Raw genomic sequence first — 14845 nt, 5'->3', positions numbered from 1 at the left:
CTCAGAATCTGGGTCAGAGGAACTGCTCAAGGACAGAAAAGGGGAACTGAACTAAATCTCTCTCTCTGCTAATAAGGACGAGGCAGTGGTTCATTCCAGTCCCGCCCACTAGAAATCTGACGCCAACCGTCACTCAAAAATAATCCTCGGCCTTCCACCCTCCTCTGACACTCAGGACTACAACCCCCAGAAGGCACCTGGGGCGTTGCTATCTAACTTGCGCAGTAGCTTAGCTGCAGAGTGCTAGGACAAGCGGCAGGGTGCAGCAAAAGAAGGGAGTAAAAGGCGATCTACAGAATATGAGAAAATACTTGCAAACCGTTTAACTGACAAGGGGTTAATATCCAGTTTATGTTAAAAATGTCAACAACAACAAACCCCATTAAAAAATAGGCAAAAGACTTGAATAGACAATTGGTAAAGAAGCTTATGAAGCTTATCAATATTAATCATCAGGAAAATGAAAGTCAAAACCACAATGAGATATCACTTCACACAAGTTAGGACAACCACTGTCAAAAAGACCAGAAAATTAAAAATGTTGGTGAGGATGTGAAGAATTGGAACCCTTGTGCACTGCTGGTGGAAATGTAAATTTGTGCAGCCACTGTGGGAAAATGTGTGGAAATTCCTCAAGAAATTAAAAACAGAATTACCATATGACCCAGCAATCCTATGTCAGGGTATATATCCAAAAGAATCGAAAGTAGACACTCATAGAAATTTTAGCCCTCCCATGTTCACTGCAGCACTATTCACAATAGCCAAGATGTGGAAGCAACTGAAATGTTCATCAAAAGATGAACTGATAAGAAAATGTGGAAATACATCAAATGTAATACTACTCAACCTTTAAACAGAGGCGAATTCTGCAGTATTTGACAACACGAATCAATCTTGAAGACCTCATATACGTGAAATAAGCCAGTCATAAAAAAGACAAGTTGCATTATTCTACTTATATGAGTAGTCAGACTCTAAGAAACAGAAAGTATAATAGTGGTCGTGGGGTCTGAGGAAGAGGAAATGATGGAGTCGTTCAACTGAGTAGTGAGTTGTTTCAGTTTTGCAAGATGAAAAATTCCAGAGATCTGTTGCAGAACTGTGTGCCTACAGTTAACACTACTGTACTATACCTTTAAAAATTACGTTGGTAAATTTTATATGTTTTATACCACACACATTAAAAAAGTTGCTATGGCAACAGCGCAGCGACAGCTTGAAGTCAGGCTAGAGCAAGTAGGTGTTTTTTCTTTTTCTGCTACATTCCAATCATTCCAGTCCTCTTCCATCATTTTCCTTTCTGAGTAGCATGACTTGTTCTCACCTGCCTGGACTCTTTTAAGGGATTGATGCAGTTTCCCCTGCTTGTCTCTAGGGATAACAGGAAGGGGATGCAGGGGAGCTACTTGGGGGGATCACATCAACTCTGTGGAGCTGGTGGTGCTACTCGGTGAGGCTCTCTCTTTGCCCAGGACATGGAAAAAGTTGGAACAGGAGAACAAGAGGGAGCAGTAAGGGTTGCTTTTCTCTGCACCCTCCACTCTTGCTCTAGTCATTCCAGCCCTGGGACCCTGGCAGTTGTTCTGCTTGAAGGGAAATTTGTAGAAAGAGAGTTCTTAGAAAGGTGGAATAGAGCTTATCTGAGCAGGCATCTGGTGAGAAAACAAGTCTGGAATTAACCACTGGGTGCGTGAATGCCTTTTGTAGAACTGGGAAACACATGTTGGCTACAATCAGTCCATATGTTTGATTCCTCTGTTGTTGTTTTTAACTCTGTAAGTATGTAAAACTTTGTTTTTCTGTAAATTATTGTCCATAATGATATATGATGTTACTTGGGATGGTAAGAATCTATGAAGGAATTTGATGTAAATTTATGACTTTTTGCTATGCACAACCTTACACTCTGCTCTGATAGGAGTATTGGCATAGTCTTGGCTTGAAGTAGTTACGTAGTATTCTTGTGAGGAAGAACTATTTGGTGGATGTAGGTTTAAGATCTTTGCCCACTAACGCTGTTAAAAATTAAAACAATGCAAAGCAAAACTAAAAACACACCACTGAGACTTACTCTCTCATTTCTTTGCATATTAAGTTGTGGGATAGTGACAGTATGCAAGAACCTAAAGAGCAGGACGAAAGTATGCAGAAGAAAGGTTCTGTCATTAGCTGTGACTTAGATGAGTCATGTAATATCTCTGGGCTTTGCTTTCTTATTCTGCAAAAGCAAAAAACCAAATGATTTTGGACACCTTTTAGCTATTAAAGCTCTTTGATTAGAGAGTAATGGTCTTTTTCATGCCCTGGAAGATAACTTGGCAGAGGTCCTAGGAAAAAGAAGAGGGAAGTCCTGCTATAAAGAAACATCTACTGAGGAAATCAAGTGTTAGTTCAACCAGTGCTTCTCAAACATCAGGGTGAATGTGAACCACCTGGGGATGTTGTTTGGGGGGAGGCCAAGATTCCACATTTATTTTTGAAAGATATTTATTTATTTATTTGGCTGCACCAGATCTTAGTTGCGGCACTCAGGATCTTCGATATTTGTTGCGGTATATGGGATCTAGTTCCCCAAGCCCCTTAACCACTGGACCATCAGGGAAGTCCCAAGAGTTCATAGTTCTAACAAACTCTTGGGTGTTGCTGATGCTCCTGGTCTGTACACTACACTTTGAATAGAAAGGAACTAAATGGTGATTGAGGGGCTTTAAGGGACTTTATTGTGCTTAGTCACTCAGACATGCCTGACTCTTTGTGACCATGGACTATAGCTCATCAGGCTCCTCTGCCCATGGGATTTTTCAGGCAAGAAATACTGGAGTGAGTGGCCATTTCCTTCTTTAGAGGATCTTCCCAACCCAGGGATCAAACCCACATTTCCTGTGTTTCCTGCACTGCAGGCAGATTCTTTACCCAATGAGCCATCTGGGAAGTTCTTTAAGGAGTTAACAATTGGAGGGAGGTGTGGATAAATAGAATTGATAGAACAGGAGAAACAAGAAGGAATTAAAGTTTGCCAATGTTATTTTGTCAACAGAAGTAGATCTTCAATTTTATGTTTGAAGTCCATGGAAATTATTGTTTGGTATAGAACATTTATAGATAATTTTGGAAAGTTAAGTTTTGCTTACTGGTGATATTTTTCTCTTCATTTTAGCAATTTGACAGAATTTTTTCTCTAACAAAGGTATTCAAGGCCTTTGTCACATTACACCTATTTTTACCTGATTCAATTACTTCTTGTTTGAAGTTGTTTAAATTCAAACAGATGCCATATCTCCTATCTAAGCATTTTGATTTTGTATTTATCATTCAATAGCAGTGATGAAAGAAGAAAAATTCTCTTTCACCATTGCTTGGGTATCTAATATATTCTCTAGGCAGGGCCCATGAGGTTTTCTCTTCTGTCTACTTGAGGGGACAATAAGACCTCTTCAGATGTTGAGCAAATCTTCCCTTTCTTTTTCTCTCCTTGAGACTCTTTATGAACTCTTTTTGGTTGATGTACACTGTGTGCAAAGGATCACTTACTTGTTGTTAGCCTACTGATTTCTGTCCTTGGCTGTGTCTCCAAATGGACCTTGTGGCAGTAAGTCTTCATTTTTTATGACGGGTCAGTAGCATTTGATATAGCAGGTTACTCCCTCTTTCTACATACACTTTTAAAAAATAGCTCACAATGATATTATATACATACTAGTGGTTCAGTCGCTAAATCGTGTCTGACTCTTGTGACCCCATGGACTGTAGCCCGCCAGGCTCTTCAATCCATGGAATTTTCCAGGCAAGAATACTGGAGTGAGTTGCCATTTCCTTCTCCAGGGGATCTTCTCAACCCAGGGATAGAACTCGGGTCTCCTGTATTGCAGGCAGATTCTTTACCGACTGAGCCACCAAGGAAGTCCACACACACACACACACACACACACACACACACACACACACACACACACACACACACACACACACATTCTGACCATGCCACGTGTGAGATCTTAGTTCTTTGACCAGAGATCGAATCTATGCCTTCGGCAGTGAAAGCACAGAGTTCTAAGCACTGGACTGCTAGAGAATTCCCTTGTGTGATCACTTTATGGTCACAATCTCACCCCAAACTTAACCACTGGAAACCACTGATCTAGTCAACATAATGTCCTTGAGATTTATCTAAGTTGTTTTGTGTATCAATACTTCATTTTTTCTCCTGCTGCTGAATTGTTTTCCATGATATGGATACAACAGTTTGTTTAACCATTTTACAATTATACATTGAAGAACATTTGTTTTTTTTCTTGAATGTTGCTTTTTGAAAAACCATGAAAAGGAAAGAGCATCAAGGACTAACATTTCTTGGAAATTTAATAAACAGTTCAAGAGTTTTATTGAACTCAATCTCCAGCTCCCGCCCCGTCTCCCCACCCCCCCCAGGTTCAGGTGTGGGACTGAAAGTTCCCACCCTTCAAGCACAAGTTAGGTTTTTCTGGTGATTAGCTTCCTTCCTTGAGTTATCCAGGGAACCCACCTTAGTCACCTTATTAGCACAAATTCTGCAGTGGTAGAAAGAGGCTTATTATGAATAACAGAAGATATCATTTGAGCATGTCCTAACAACAGCACAATTCTTCTGCTGAGATATAAATATTGAGTTGAGAGATTGGACATAGAAATTTAGGTGTGAGCAATATGCTGGTTATACTGGAAGTCCTGAGAATGTGTGAAAATGCAGAGAGAAAGAGTGGAATAAGATGAAGAAAATCTAACCTGGAGAATATGAACATTAAAGAGAGAAATTTGGGAGACAGTAAAAGACTTTAAGAAGGGCCAGTAGAGAGGCAACCAGTTAGGCTGGTACCTGGGAGATGAGGTTTAGTGATATAAACTGAAAAGTTTCCATGCCATTTAGCAGCAAATGGTTCATCAGTGCCCTTGATGAGGGTGGATGAGTGGGCATAATGGTAACAAAATCTGGATTTGCAGTGAGTGAAGGAATAGGAGGTGGAGAAGGCTGAGTGTTTATGATCCCCTTATAGGGAAATAGCTGTGAAGGGAGGAAAGGAGAGTGATGACTGGGGACAATACAGAGCAATGGGAAGTGGGAGAAAAATGTTTCTTTCATGACCCTGAACCCTTAGAAGAGAAACTGTTAGTTACCTGCCCAATTAATATCTATTCTCCACTCTTAGTCACAGCAACCCAGTTTCTTCCAAGTGGCAATGTGTCCATCTCAAAGACAAGAGCTCACACACATCCTTTCAGTTAGGGGTAACCAAGGAGATAGAACCTGAAGCTGCACGTGTTTTCTATTATAACTCTTTATAACCCTGCAATTTCTGGAAAAACCCGATTTCCATGCAGTAACGCAGTCATTCCAAACTATTCTCCCTAGAAATACTATTCCTCCCTCCTTCACTACTATCCTATCACTTTCCTTTCTCTCATGTGCAAAGAATACTGTACGTCCCCTTCTCACTGCCCACACCTCCCTGTCCCATCGCTTCCCCCGACCACTGGGGTCCTCATAGCCGGAGCCCCTTCCCCCGAGATGTTGGTCTCAGCAGCACGAAGCACTCTTGCTCACCCCACCTGTGGGAATCTTCCTTCTCTCAGGTCTGTCCTCCGTGCAAGCTGACCTCCTTCATCTCTGCTTCTCCTCGGTAGGCTCCTCTTTCTTAAGTGTCAGTGGCTTTGGGCCCCAGGAGGAAAGGAGACCAGGAGCTCAGAAGAGCGGCGTGCCCAGTCCTAACTCAACACACTCTGAGGAGGGGAAAGTCGGGGAGACCGAGGGGGTTAGAAGGGCTCTGTCCTCTAGAAAAACCAAGGCCAGGATGCCCACACACAGAAGAATGTGAAGAAGGGAGGGGTTCACGTGGGAGGGGGCGGAGAGGACCACTTTCCTCCATCAAGTCTCAGCCCCTTCCAGCGGCTTCTGTCTGGGCAGGCTGGCCTGGGAGCTCCGACAGGGCGCATGCGCAGGGGGCGGGGCCTGCTGAAGAGCTGCACGTGCCGCCCAGTGAGGCATAAAAAGGAGCCACTGCAACCGGCTCTGTAGGGGCTCTTGACGGCGCGGTCGGCGCTGTGTGGGTTATGTGCGCCGCTACAGGAATTCCCAGTCGCAGATGTCGAGCTAGAGCAGGTCAGTGTCCCTAATGGGAACGTGGGTTGTGCACGGCGCGAGGGGACAGGGTTTGGGGGTCGTGGGGGACAGACTGGCCTACGGGAAGCGGGGTGTTAGGAGACGGAACCCGGGGCCTGGAGTCCGGGGCCGGGCCGGGATTCAGTCTGGGGCAGAGGCTAGGGAGCATGGTGGAGAGGCTGCAGACAAGGGTGGTGCATCTTGGCCTAAGCCCCCTTTTCCAGTGCAGCTGCTGGGCACCCTGGCGTTTGACGCTGGGCACTGAGACCCCCCACGCCTCCAAGGCCTCTTATCCCCAAGGTGCTGCTGCTTGGGGAGCCGGACTCACTCAGCGTGACGTGAGCCTGGGCCTCGGCCTCGGCCTCTGGGCACTGCTCCGCTGGTCCTAACGCCTGCAGGGCAGTACCCCATGTCTGCATCCCAGGCAAGTGGGAAGACAAGGTAAGGGACCTGCCACCCAGGATCCCAGTCATGATGGGGGACAAGGATGGTTTTCTACCTTTACAGCACTTTACAGGGTGAGGCACAGCTGTCCTTTCTTACCTATAAACACCTGTTTTTCAGTGGAAAATGAACTCTTCAGGAAACAACGAAAATTTTGAGGGCAGTAACTCCAGACCTTTCTTCTATGTGCCACCCATGGCCCAGCAGCCTCACCTGGGTCCCTGGTACCAGAATCCTGCCTATAATCCACTCTCCATTTCTGGGGCAGGTGAGAAATCTGAGTTCCCAAGGAGGTTCAGTGGGATTAGGGACCCTCTGTGTAAATCAAAGCCTGAAGTTTTTCTAACTCCTTTGTCCATGACTTCCCTTTCCTCACCCTGTGCTCACGCTAGACAGATTGGGCAGGGTTTGTGGTTCAGATTAATAGAAAATATTCAAATTCTAGCTATATATCAGTTGTGTGCTGTGTTAGTCACTCAGTCGTGTCCAACTCTTTGTGACTCAATGGACTGTAGCCCGCCAGGCTCCTCTGTCCATGGGAATTCTCCAGGCAAGAATATTGGAATGGATTGCCATGCACTCCTCCAGGGGATCTTCCTAACCCAGGGTTCGCACCTAGGTCTCCTGCATTGAAGGTGGATTCTTTACCATCTGAGCCACCAGGAAAGCCCAAATACTAGAAATGGATTCTCTATTCATTTGGCCAAGTTGTTGCTGTCCTTGTTTCCCATATGAGGGAACCAAGGCTTCCAGTCAGTGACTGGCCCAGGATCATAGCGTAATCCAACCAAAGTCTCATGTTGTGAGACCAGTCTTGTTGGACGAGGTACCTTAGAGCTCCTAGTCCTTGTAATTTTTCTAGAGTGTAAAGATTCTAAAAGCTATAATGGGGACATCAGCAAAGTATGTTGGAGAAAGGTGACAAGCAAGATTTCAGAATATTTGGAAGGTAGACATCTTGGACCTAATAGATGGAGGTCCATTCAGATTGTCAGTTTCTACTTGAGTTTTGGGAAATTGTCTCTTAAGGAATTTGTCCTTCTTTATCTATGTAATAAATATTGTGGAAATAGGGTTCATAGTAATCATTTATATTTTTATGCCCATGGGATCTGTAGTAATGTACCATCTTTCATTTCTGATATTAGGAACTTATCTTTTTGTTTTCTACCTTCATTCAGTTATGGTCTAAGCAGACATTTTATAATTAGTATACCTTTTACTTTGTAAGTGTGTTTTATGGCCCACAATGTGGTCTCTCTTTGTGAATGTTCTATGTAAGTGTGAGAAAAATATTCTGTTAGTTGAGGGGGTCTATAGAGGTTAGTTATGTACAATTGGTTGGTGCTGTGGAGTTCATTGGTTCCTATTGATTTTTTAATATTGACTGCATCTATCCTTGTCTGCTGTAGGCGTATTAAAGTTTATGACAATGGATTCATCTATTTTTCCTTGCAGTTCTATGACTTTTGCTTCATGTAGTTTCACCCACTGTTAAGGGCATACATATTAGGGATTGTTATGTCTCAATGAAGAAGTGACTTTTTCTTGTGATGCCCCCCTTTATGTCCCTGATTACTTTCCTTTTTCTGAAATCTGTCTGAAATAAATACAGCTTCTCCAAGTTTCTTTTGATTATTAGCATTAGCTAGTTAGTATGGTATGTCTTTCTCCTTCTGTTTGCATTTAATCCCTGTTTTTGTATTTAAACTGATTTTTTTCTTTGTTTTTGTAGACAGTAGTTCTTGCTCTTTATTATGCATTATAATTTTTTTGTCAGCCATTTCGTACTGGATAAAAGGAACTGATCTGAATAGGCCCTTAGTAACGGAGTGTTACCTTGTAGAGGTAGAGAAGGGATCACAGTTCTGTTTGTGAAAGGACTATGATTAGGTCTTAGTCTTTTAGTGTGATTTTTGCCTTTGGACAACAAACTACACGTGCTTCCCCCTCCCCCATTGGGTTGGGAAGGGTGGCTAGAGTGGACTGGAGAAAAGTATTTCCATTCCTGCACATCAGTTATGCTCTGTTTATTGTCTTCTGAAGATGAACCTTGTTAAGAACAGTGCTTCTGGTATGCATGATTCCTTTCCCTCTTTCCCTGCGGGAAGCTCAGGAGATTTTTCTCTTAAATTTACTGTGAGAAACTGATTGAGCTACTTCATGGAAAACTTAAAAAAGTGTGTGGGATGGTTCCCTTATGGATGAGTTTTCTCTGAGGATTTGAACTCAGATTTCTCCATCCTAATCTTGCGGTCTGTCAATAGCAGTTCAGGTTTTCCTACCCCACCGTGAGTTCCCATCGAGTTTTGATCTCCTGGGTCTGTGCTTCTATAAGTTGTGATTGTATTCACATGGCTTTCCAGTATTGGTAGTAGCACTTTTCCCAGTAACCAAACATTGCTGTGAATGACCTGAGAATTCTTGATTCCTGTTCATCTTTTTCACTTGGGTAGGATTGAGTGGCTGGCTTCCAAGCCTATGGAATATCCATAATCACGTAGTCTATCATCTTTTAAATATTAATTGAACATTCAGTATGCAGTGCTCTAGAATTAAAATAGCTGATTTATGTTCTTATAAATAGGCTGATTTTGAGTAAATGTTTCCCTTTCCCATTTTGTCTTTTGTATAATAAGCTGAATTAGAGGTTTCTTTTTGCCATTGCCCAGCATTTGCTATTTCCCCATCATTCAGCAACCACATGGCAACCACTATTCCACTGTATCTAACATCATTTTTTTCTAGATTTTACATAAAAGTGATCGTACAGTATTTGCCTTTCTCTGTCCAACTGATGTCTCTTGACAAAATGCCTCAAGTTCCAGCAGTTGTTGAAAATGTTTTAAAATGATTAGGGGAAGGAGGGTGTTCCAGAAAAGGAAAAGAGAAGTTTTAAAAGCTGTCTTGGTGAAGGAATGCACCATGGCGAGAGCCTTAGTGGACCATCTGTATCTTGAAAGACTCAATGAGATGATACAGTGAGAAACTAGATAATGAAGTGTTTTATGCCATCCTAGGGAATGTGGTCACTATCCCTCATATCTGATAGGCCATGATGAGCCATTTAAATACTGTAACTGGAGTGAGGACCACAGATTATTCTGGAAGCGAAACGGATTACAGACTTGTGAGAAGTGTGGGAGATGGGTTAAGAAGGTCGTTAGGAGTTACTCATGTAAAAACTGGGGGAGGACTTTATGTCCTTTGCTTTGGTAACAGAAGAGGTAACAGAAGACTCGGTGGGAGCCCGTGGTGGGTGTGAGCCGCTGTGGCTGTGCAGTGAGTGCTGGCTGAATGTTGTGACTGGTGGCAGGAGACAGAATGGCTAACTCTCCCCTCTCTTTCTAGCTTTCACAAATGGAAGTCTGTATTTTCCAATGGTGCTTAGTGAGTATCCTGCCTTCCTCGTCCCTCAATCCCCATTGCCCACTACTGTTAACCGAAGATCCATCGTCCCTATGTTATGTAACACGGCACAGTTCCGACAGTATGGTGGCTATTGGGAAAAAGTGAAAACAAAGGACACACAAACAGAAGCTGAACCTCAACCGGCTGAAAACTTGAATGAAAAACAAGACGTGCACTCAGAAGGCGACGGCCCGGAGATAGGAAAGGTGACCAATATTCCTGTGAGTACATCAAACGAAATGATGCCGTCGTATGATGTGGTTTATGGTAAAGATATGCCACAGAAGGAGGTGCCGCAAAATGGGATTTCACAAAGTTTCTGTGAAAGTAGAGGAATGCTTTATAACTCTTACGAGGGTAGAGACCGCATGAGCTTAGATGAAGAAAAGAAGAGATATGCAGCTCTTTCCCCAAACCCACCACCTCCGAATGACAGAGATATAATCCAGAATACCCAGAACTCAAAATTGTATCAGTCTACTGGAGATACGAACAAGCTTCATCAGGAACGGGCACTCTGCGCCAGCATGGAAGCAGTTAAAGACCTGAGCCTTCACTCAGAATCATCCCAGAAGCCCTTTACTGCAGGGGAAAGTATGCCAGAGAACAGTAGCCGAAGCCATGGCTGCCCTGAGGCTGTGGGTGAAGAGGTAGAGAGCAACAGCTGCCCTGAGATGGCCGTCCCATCCCCTCCCTGCTTGGCTCAGGTCAGCAAAGTAGATGAGGGCATCCAGTGCGACTTGACTTGGTGGACTGAGGTACAGTCTGGGAATTCCCCTGAGTCTTCACCAGGAAGTGGTAGGAAGGGAGCAGAGCAGATGTCAGTGGGGAGCAGGAACCAGGATGAAGTCTATGAGGTGGAGAACAATGGCTGCGGGGGGCGCGTTCCCTCCCCTACCTGGTTGGCCCAGGTCCCCAAAGTGGACGAGGGCATCCAGTGCAATGTGAGTTGCTCTGAAGCCCAGGTAGAGAAATCCCCCCAGCAGACCCCCTCCAGGGGTGAAGAGACAGCGTCAGACAGCGAAACCAAGGGATCTTGGAAACAGCCAATCACCAATAGGAACTTAAGTGCAGATAAAGAGGAAATGATCATGAACGATGAGACTGGGGAGGTGTCTGATGAGAACTTGAAAAGGTGTGCAAAGATTAAAAAGACTGTGAAAGGGAGGAAGCTGAAAGAGCTGAGCAGCTTCTCAAATGTTAAGACAGCCTATCTGTTGAAGAAAAGTGCCGTCTTGACCATTGTTCTTCCTGAGGATTCAGAAGACTCTGAGTTGGAAGAGGAGGGTGACATGGATGAGGTAGAATGCCTCCTTGAAGTGAGTCCACAGAGCCCTCTGACATCTTCCAAAAGAAGGTCTTACCACAAGGCTGGAAGGATAATCAGGATGTCACCTGAGAGCTCTCTCCCTCCTCAACTTATGGTCTGGCCCACCAGAAATAAGTGCAAGTTACTACAAGCTTATGGTGAATGTGAGTGTGTCCCTGCAGTTTATCGGTGGAGACGACAGGATGGCTGTGAAAGCACTGGGGTCAGGCTCCACAGCAGACCCGCCATGACCAGCAAGGAGGGACTGCAGTCCCAGAGGGCCTCTTACAGATCACTGGAATGTAAGTGACTAATGGATTCAGATACTGTTTGGTTGTTTGTGCTGGTTCCCTACTGGTCCAGGATACAAAGGCAGCCATAAATCAGTATTTCTCTGTTTTGAAAATATGTTTTTGCTTAAGGTATAGGTGCCCATATTCATGTTCAAAGAGAATCCCAAGTTAGAGTTCCTGCACTCTAGGAAATTTCAGTGTAATGCGAAACAAAGTGCTCTGGTAGAAGATGATAGAGAGGTGGGTGGTGGTGGGCTGAGATAGTCAGGAGGACATGGTCTAGATGGACGGCTGAGAACGGGCAGTCCATGTGGAGGTAGAGGATTTCACACCGATTAGGTTCTGTGGTTTGGAGACAAAAGAGCACAAAGTTTGGCGTGGGAATGGAGACAGCAGGTGAGCTCAAACAGGCAGTCACGGCAGGATTGTGCTTGAGACCTTCTTGCCAGAATGGAGAATTGTGAGGGATTGGGAAAGAGGCTGGGACTGTGGTAAAGTACGAGGGTTTCTCTACACTTACAAATTTTTATCCTGTAGGCAGTAAGTGGCTAATTCAGACTGAGTAGAGAAATGAGACAAATCTTTGTCTTCAACCAGTAGTATTTTATAGTAGGAATTAGCGTGGAGAGCACCTATATGGATGAAAGTCTTGAATAAAGCCAGTTTATTCAATAAAAAATACTGTAATTCAAAAAATCAAAGTGGTGAGGGTCCTAACTCACATGGGAGTAATTAGAGACGGGTGAGAGGACTAACAGCTGAATTTTAAAATGTTGGAGTTTGAACATGAGTACATAGGGGAAAAAATGGTAATCCATGGAAAAGTTATCTTGGGAAGAGTTGTTTTGCTTTGCTGTGTGTTGTGGGTGGAAGGAGTGTAAAATGGTGAGATTGAGGGACTGGACTAGCAGCCCATCCACACCTGGTTGAAGCTTGAGTTTGAACCATCCTAGGACTGGTGAGGGCACAGGTGACAGGAGTAGGGGACAGGGGGAGGACCCTAAGGGCCACTTTGGGAGATGATTACATCTGGGGTGCAAAGAATGAAGCAAAGCAGGTAAGTGAAGAATGGCATGCATAAGGGCCCCAGGGAAGTTTAAATAAATTCCAGGCTTAATCCCAAACCTTTAGATTGAAGAAATACTTAAGCCTACCACTTCCACTTAAAAATCAGGGTATATTGTTAGGTTTTAAACTCCTGGCTATTGTCTTGACTTGATTCATGCTCAATAATTTGGGGGAAATTTTTTAAAAACAGGGTTCCTTTTCAATATGTGCAGGGTTTTCTGGCTTTGATATTAGTCCTTGCTTATAAAGTGGCAGGAAATGACCTGGGCCACTGTGCTTAGGGACCCCTCATGCACATCTGACAGCATCTTGTGAACTCCAGAATGTGAGCTCTTGTTCATGATGTGTAACACTGAAATTAATAGTCAAATTAAAACACTGACTATGGTACCATTGGTCTTCCCAGTCTTATTTGCCTTTGTATTCCCATGTCATGTCATTGCCCATCAGAGTGTGTATGAATCTTTTTTCTGTCTTGGGAAATAGCATTGGTTATAAATTTACTCCTCACTGTGACCCAATACTATAGTTTAGTAGTTTTCAGCACTTTCTCCCTTGGCCATATCTGAAAGAAAGTCTCACTGAGTCCTCCTGTGAAGAAATTAATGGGAACCTCAGTTTACCCCAGGTTACACAGTCAAGATTTTAATTTTCCTAATGAAGGCTCTCTTCTGGAGTGTCTGTTTTTGCCAAGTGGTCATTTCTACCACCAGGAACAACAGAACGGCATAGCATTTTATCTTGAAAAATAGGTCACTTTCTTGAAAGATGTGTTTTTGAATTGTTTTTTCTTTTGGTTTTGAAGCCTCTTGGGTTATTTAATGTATGAATCACTTCTTCCCTCAGGTAACTGTGAGAGAGCTAAAACCAGGTACCAGAGATTTGAGGCAGATGCCATAGAATTTAGGAAATACCCAGCAGCTCTAGAGGTTGGTATTTATCCTGTGTCTAGTTTGTCTTATGATTTGCTTTTTGGACTTCATTTGGGTTTTCCTACTTGGTGCTTGGAGAAGGAAATGGCAACCCACTCCAGTATTCTTGCCTGGAGAATCCCATGGACAAAGGAGCCTGGTGGGCTACAGTCCATGGGGTTGCAAAGAGTTGGACATGACTGAGCGACTATCACACACACCCACCCACACCCACACCCCCGGTGCTTGAGTCTATACTGCAGTATTGGCTTAGGAGTATAGACCCAAGCATCCACATAGCAGTGTTCTAACTGGGTAACAGACATACCTTGTTAGACCCTAGCTTACGAGAAGTTTGGAGCCAAAGTTTTTCAATTGTGTGGAATGTTATGATTATTTAATTTGTAATTTATTTTTATACAGTTTTAAATATTACTTTCCATTTAAAGTTATTACAAAATATTGGCATCCTCGTGTTGTACAATACATCCTTGAGCCCTGTGGAATGTTGTTTTTATCCTAATTTTCACATTTAATTCCTGCTGCTGTTACCAATAGTATATTGTGGATTGTATGGAATTCTGTAAGTTTACTGGTGGCTTCACCATTAGTGTTCTAATTTAGAGCTAGGTAAATGGAAGCTTAGCATCTCCCTTCAGGGGCCAGCAGCTTGACAGGCTTCCCTTCACAATGAGTCTTGGCACTGGGTAACCCTTCCTCACCTAAACCCCTAGTCATGGACCAGTGGATTGATGACCTTTCAAAGGTCATTTCTGCCCTGCAGAGGTCATAAAGGGAAGAATGATAACTAAACTTAGGCAAAATGTTAACACCCTTGGCTTTCCCCTAAAAATGGAACTAAAGATATTGGTAATGATTCTCTATATCACATGAGTTACCTGACTTAAAGAACTGTATTATTCTATTGTTACTTCTTAGGAAACAAATTGCTGAGTTCCAGCTACAAGAAAAAGTGAAATATTGCATTATCATGATGGATTAGAACACGAGATCTCTTTCTTGAACTACTAAAGTTATACCAGCAAACAAGAAAATAATGACATTGTAAAGTTGTGAATTAAAAGTTGCAAAATAGCAAATAAGTTGGATTTCAAAAGTGTAATTCTTAAGCATTTTCTTCTCCTCTCAAAATGGCCACATCACTCATGACAACACTAGTAGAATTGGGTCACCCATGAATAGTTCTGTCTTGTCCTCACCAGGGACCTTGGGATAAAGAGAAAAGGATGGTGGAGTTGAGGACAGAATAAAA

General features: G+C 43.3%; 1 protein-coding gene across 1 annotated transcript; it reads left to right on the top strand.

Moving 5' to 3' along the window:
- Window positions 1-1123: 1123 nt before the first annotated feature.
- LOC133072816 (uncharacterized) lies at window positions 1124-14634 on the top strand. The gene is made up of 5 exons (XM_061166352.1): window positions 1124-1239; window positions 6701-6848; window positions 9932-11602; window positions 13508-13590; window positions 14512-14634. Exons 1-5 carry the CDS (start codon window positions 1165-1167, stop codon window positions 14524-14526), a joined length of 1992 nt encoding a protein of 663 aa, XP_061022335.1. The 5' UTR covers window positions 1124-1164; the 3' UTR covers window positions 14527-14634.
- Window positions 14635-14845: the final 211 nt, after the last annotated feature.

The sequence above is a fragment of the Dama dama genome, chromosome 18 (assembly GCF_033118175.1).
Source record: "Dama dama isolate Ldn47 chromosome 18, ASM3311817v1, whole genome shotgun sequence".
NCBI lineage: Eukaryota > Metazoa > Chordata > Mammalia > Artiodactyla > Cervidae > Dama > Dama dama.
Note: the sequence above shows the minus strand (reverse complement) of the source record. Positions and strands in the feature narration are given on the sequence as shown.

Bases quoted from the DNA above. Each gene is read 5' to 3' on its own strand.
- LOC133072816 (XM_061166352.1), top strand. From the start codon at position 1,165: ATGTTTTATACCACACACATTAAAAAAGTTGCTATGGCAACAGCGCAG. The intron at 1,240-6,700 runs GTAGGTGTTTTT...CCTGTTTTTCAG, and splicing joins TTGAAGTCAGGCTAGAGCAA to TGGAAAATGAACTCTTCAGG. The intron at 6,849-9,931 runs GTGAGAAATCTG...CTCTCTTTCTAG, and splicing joins ACTCTCCATTTCTGGGGCAG to CTTTCACAAATGGAAGTCTG.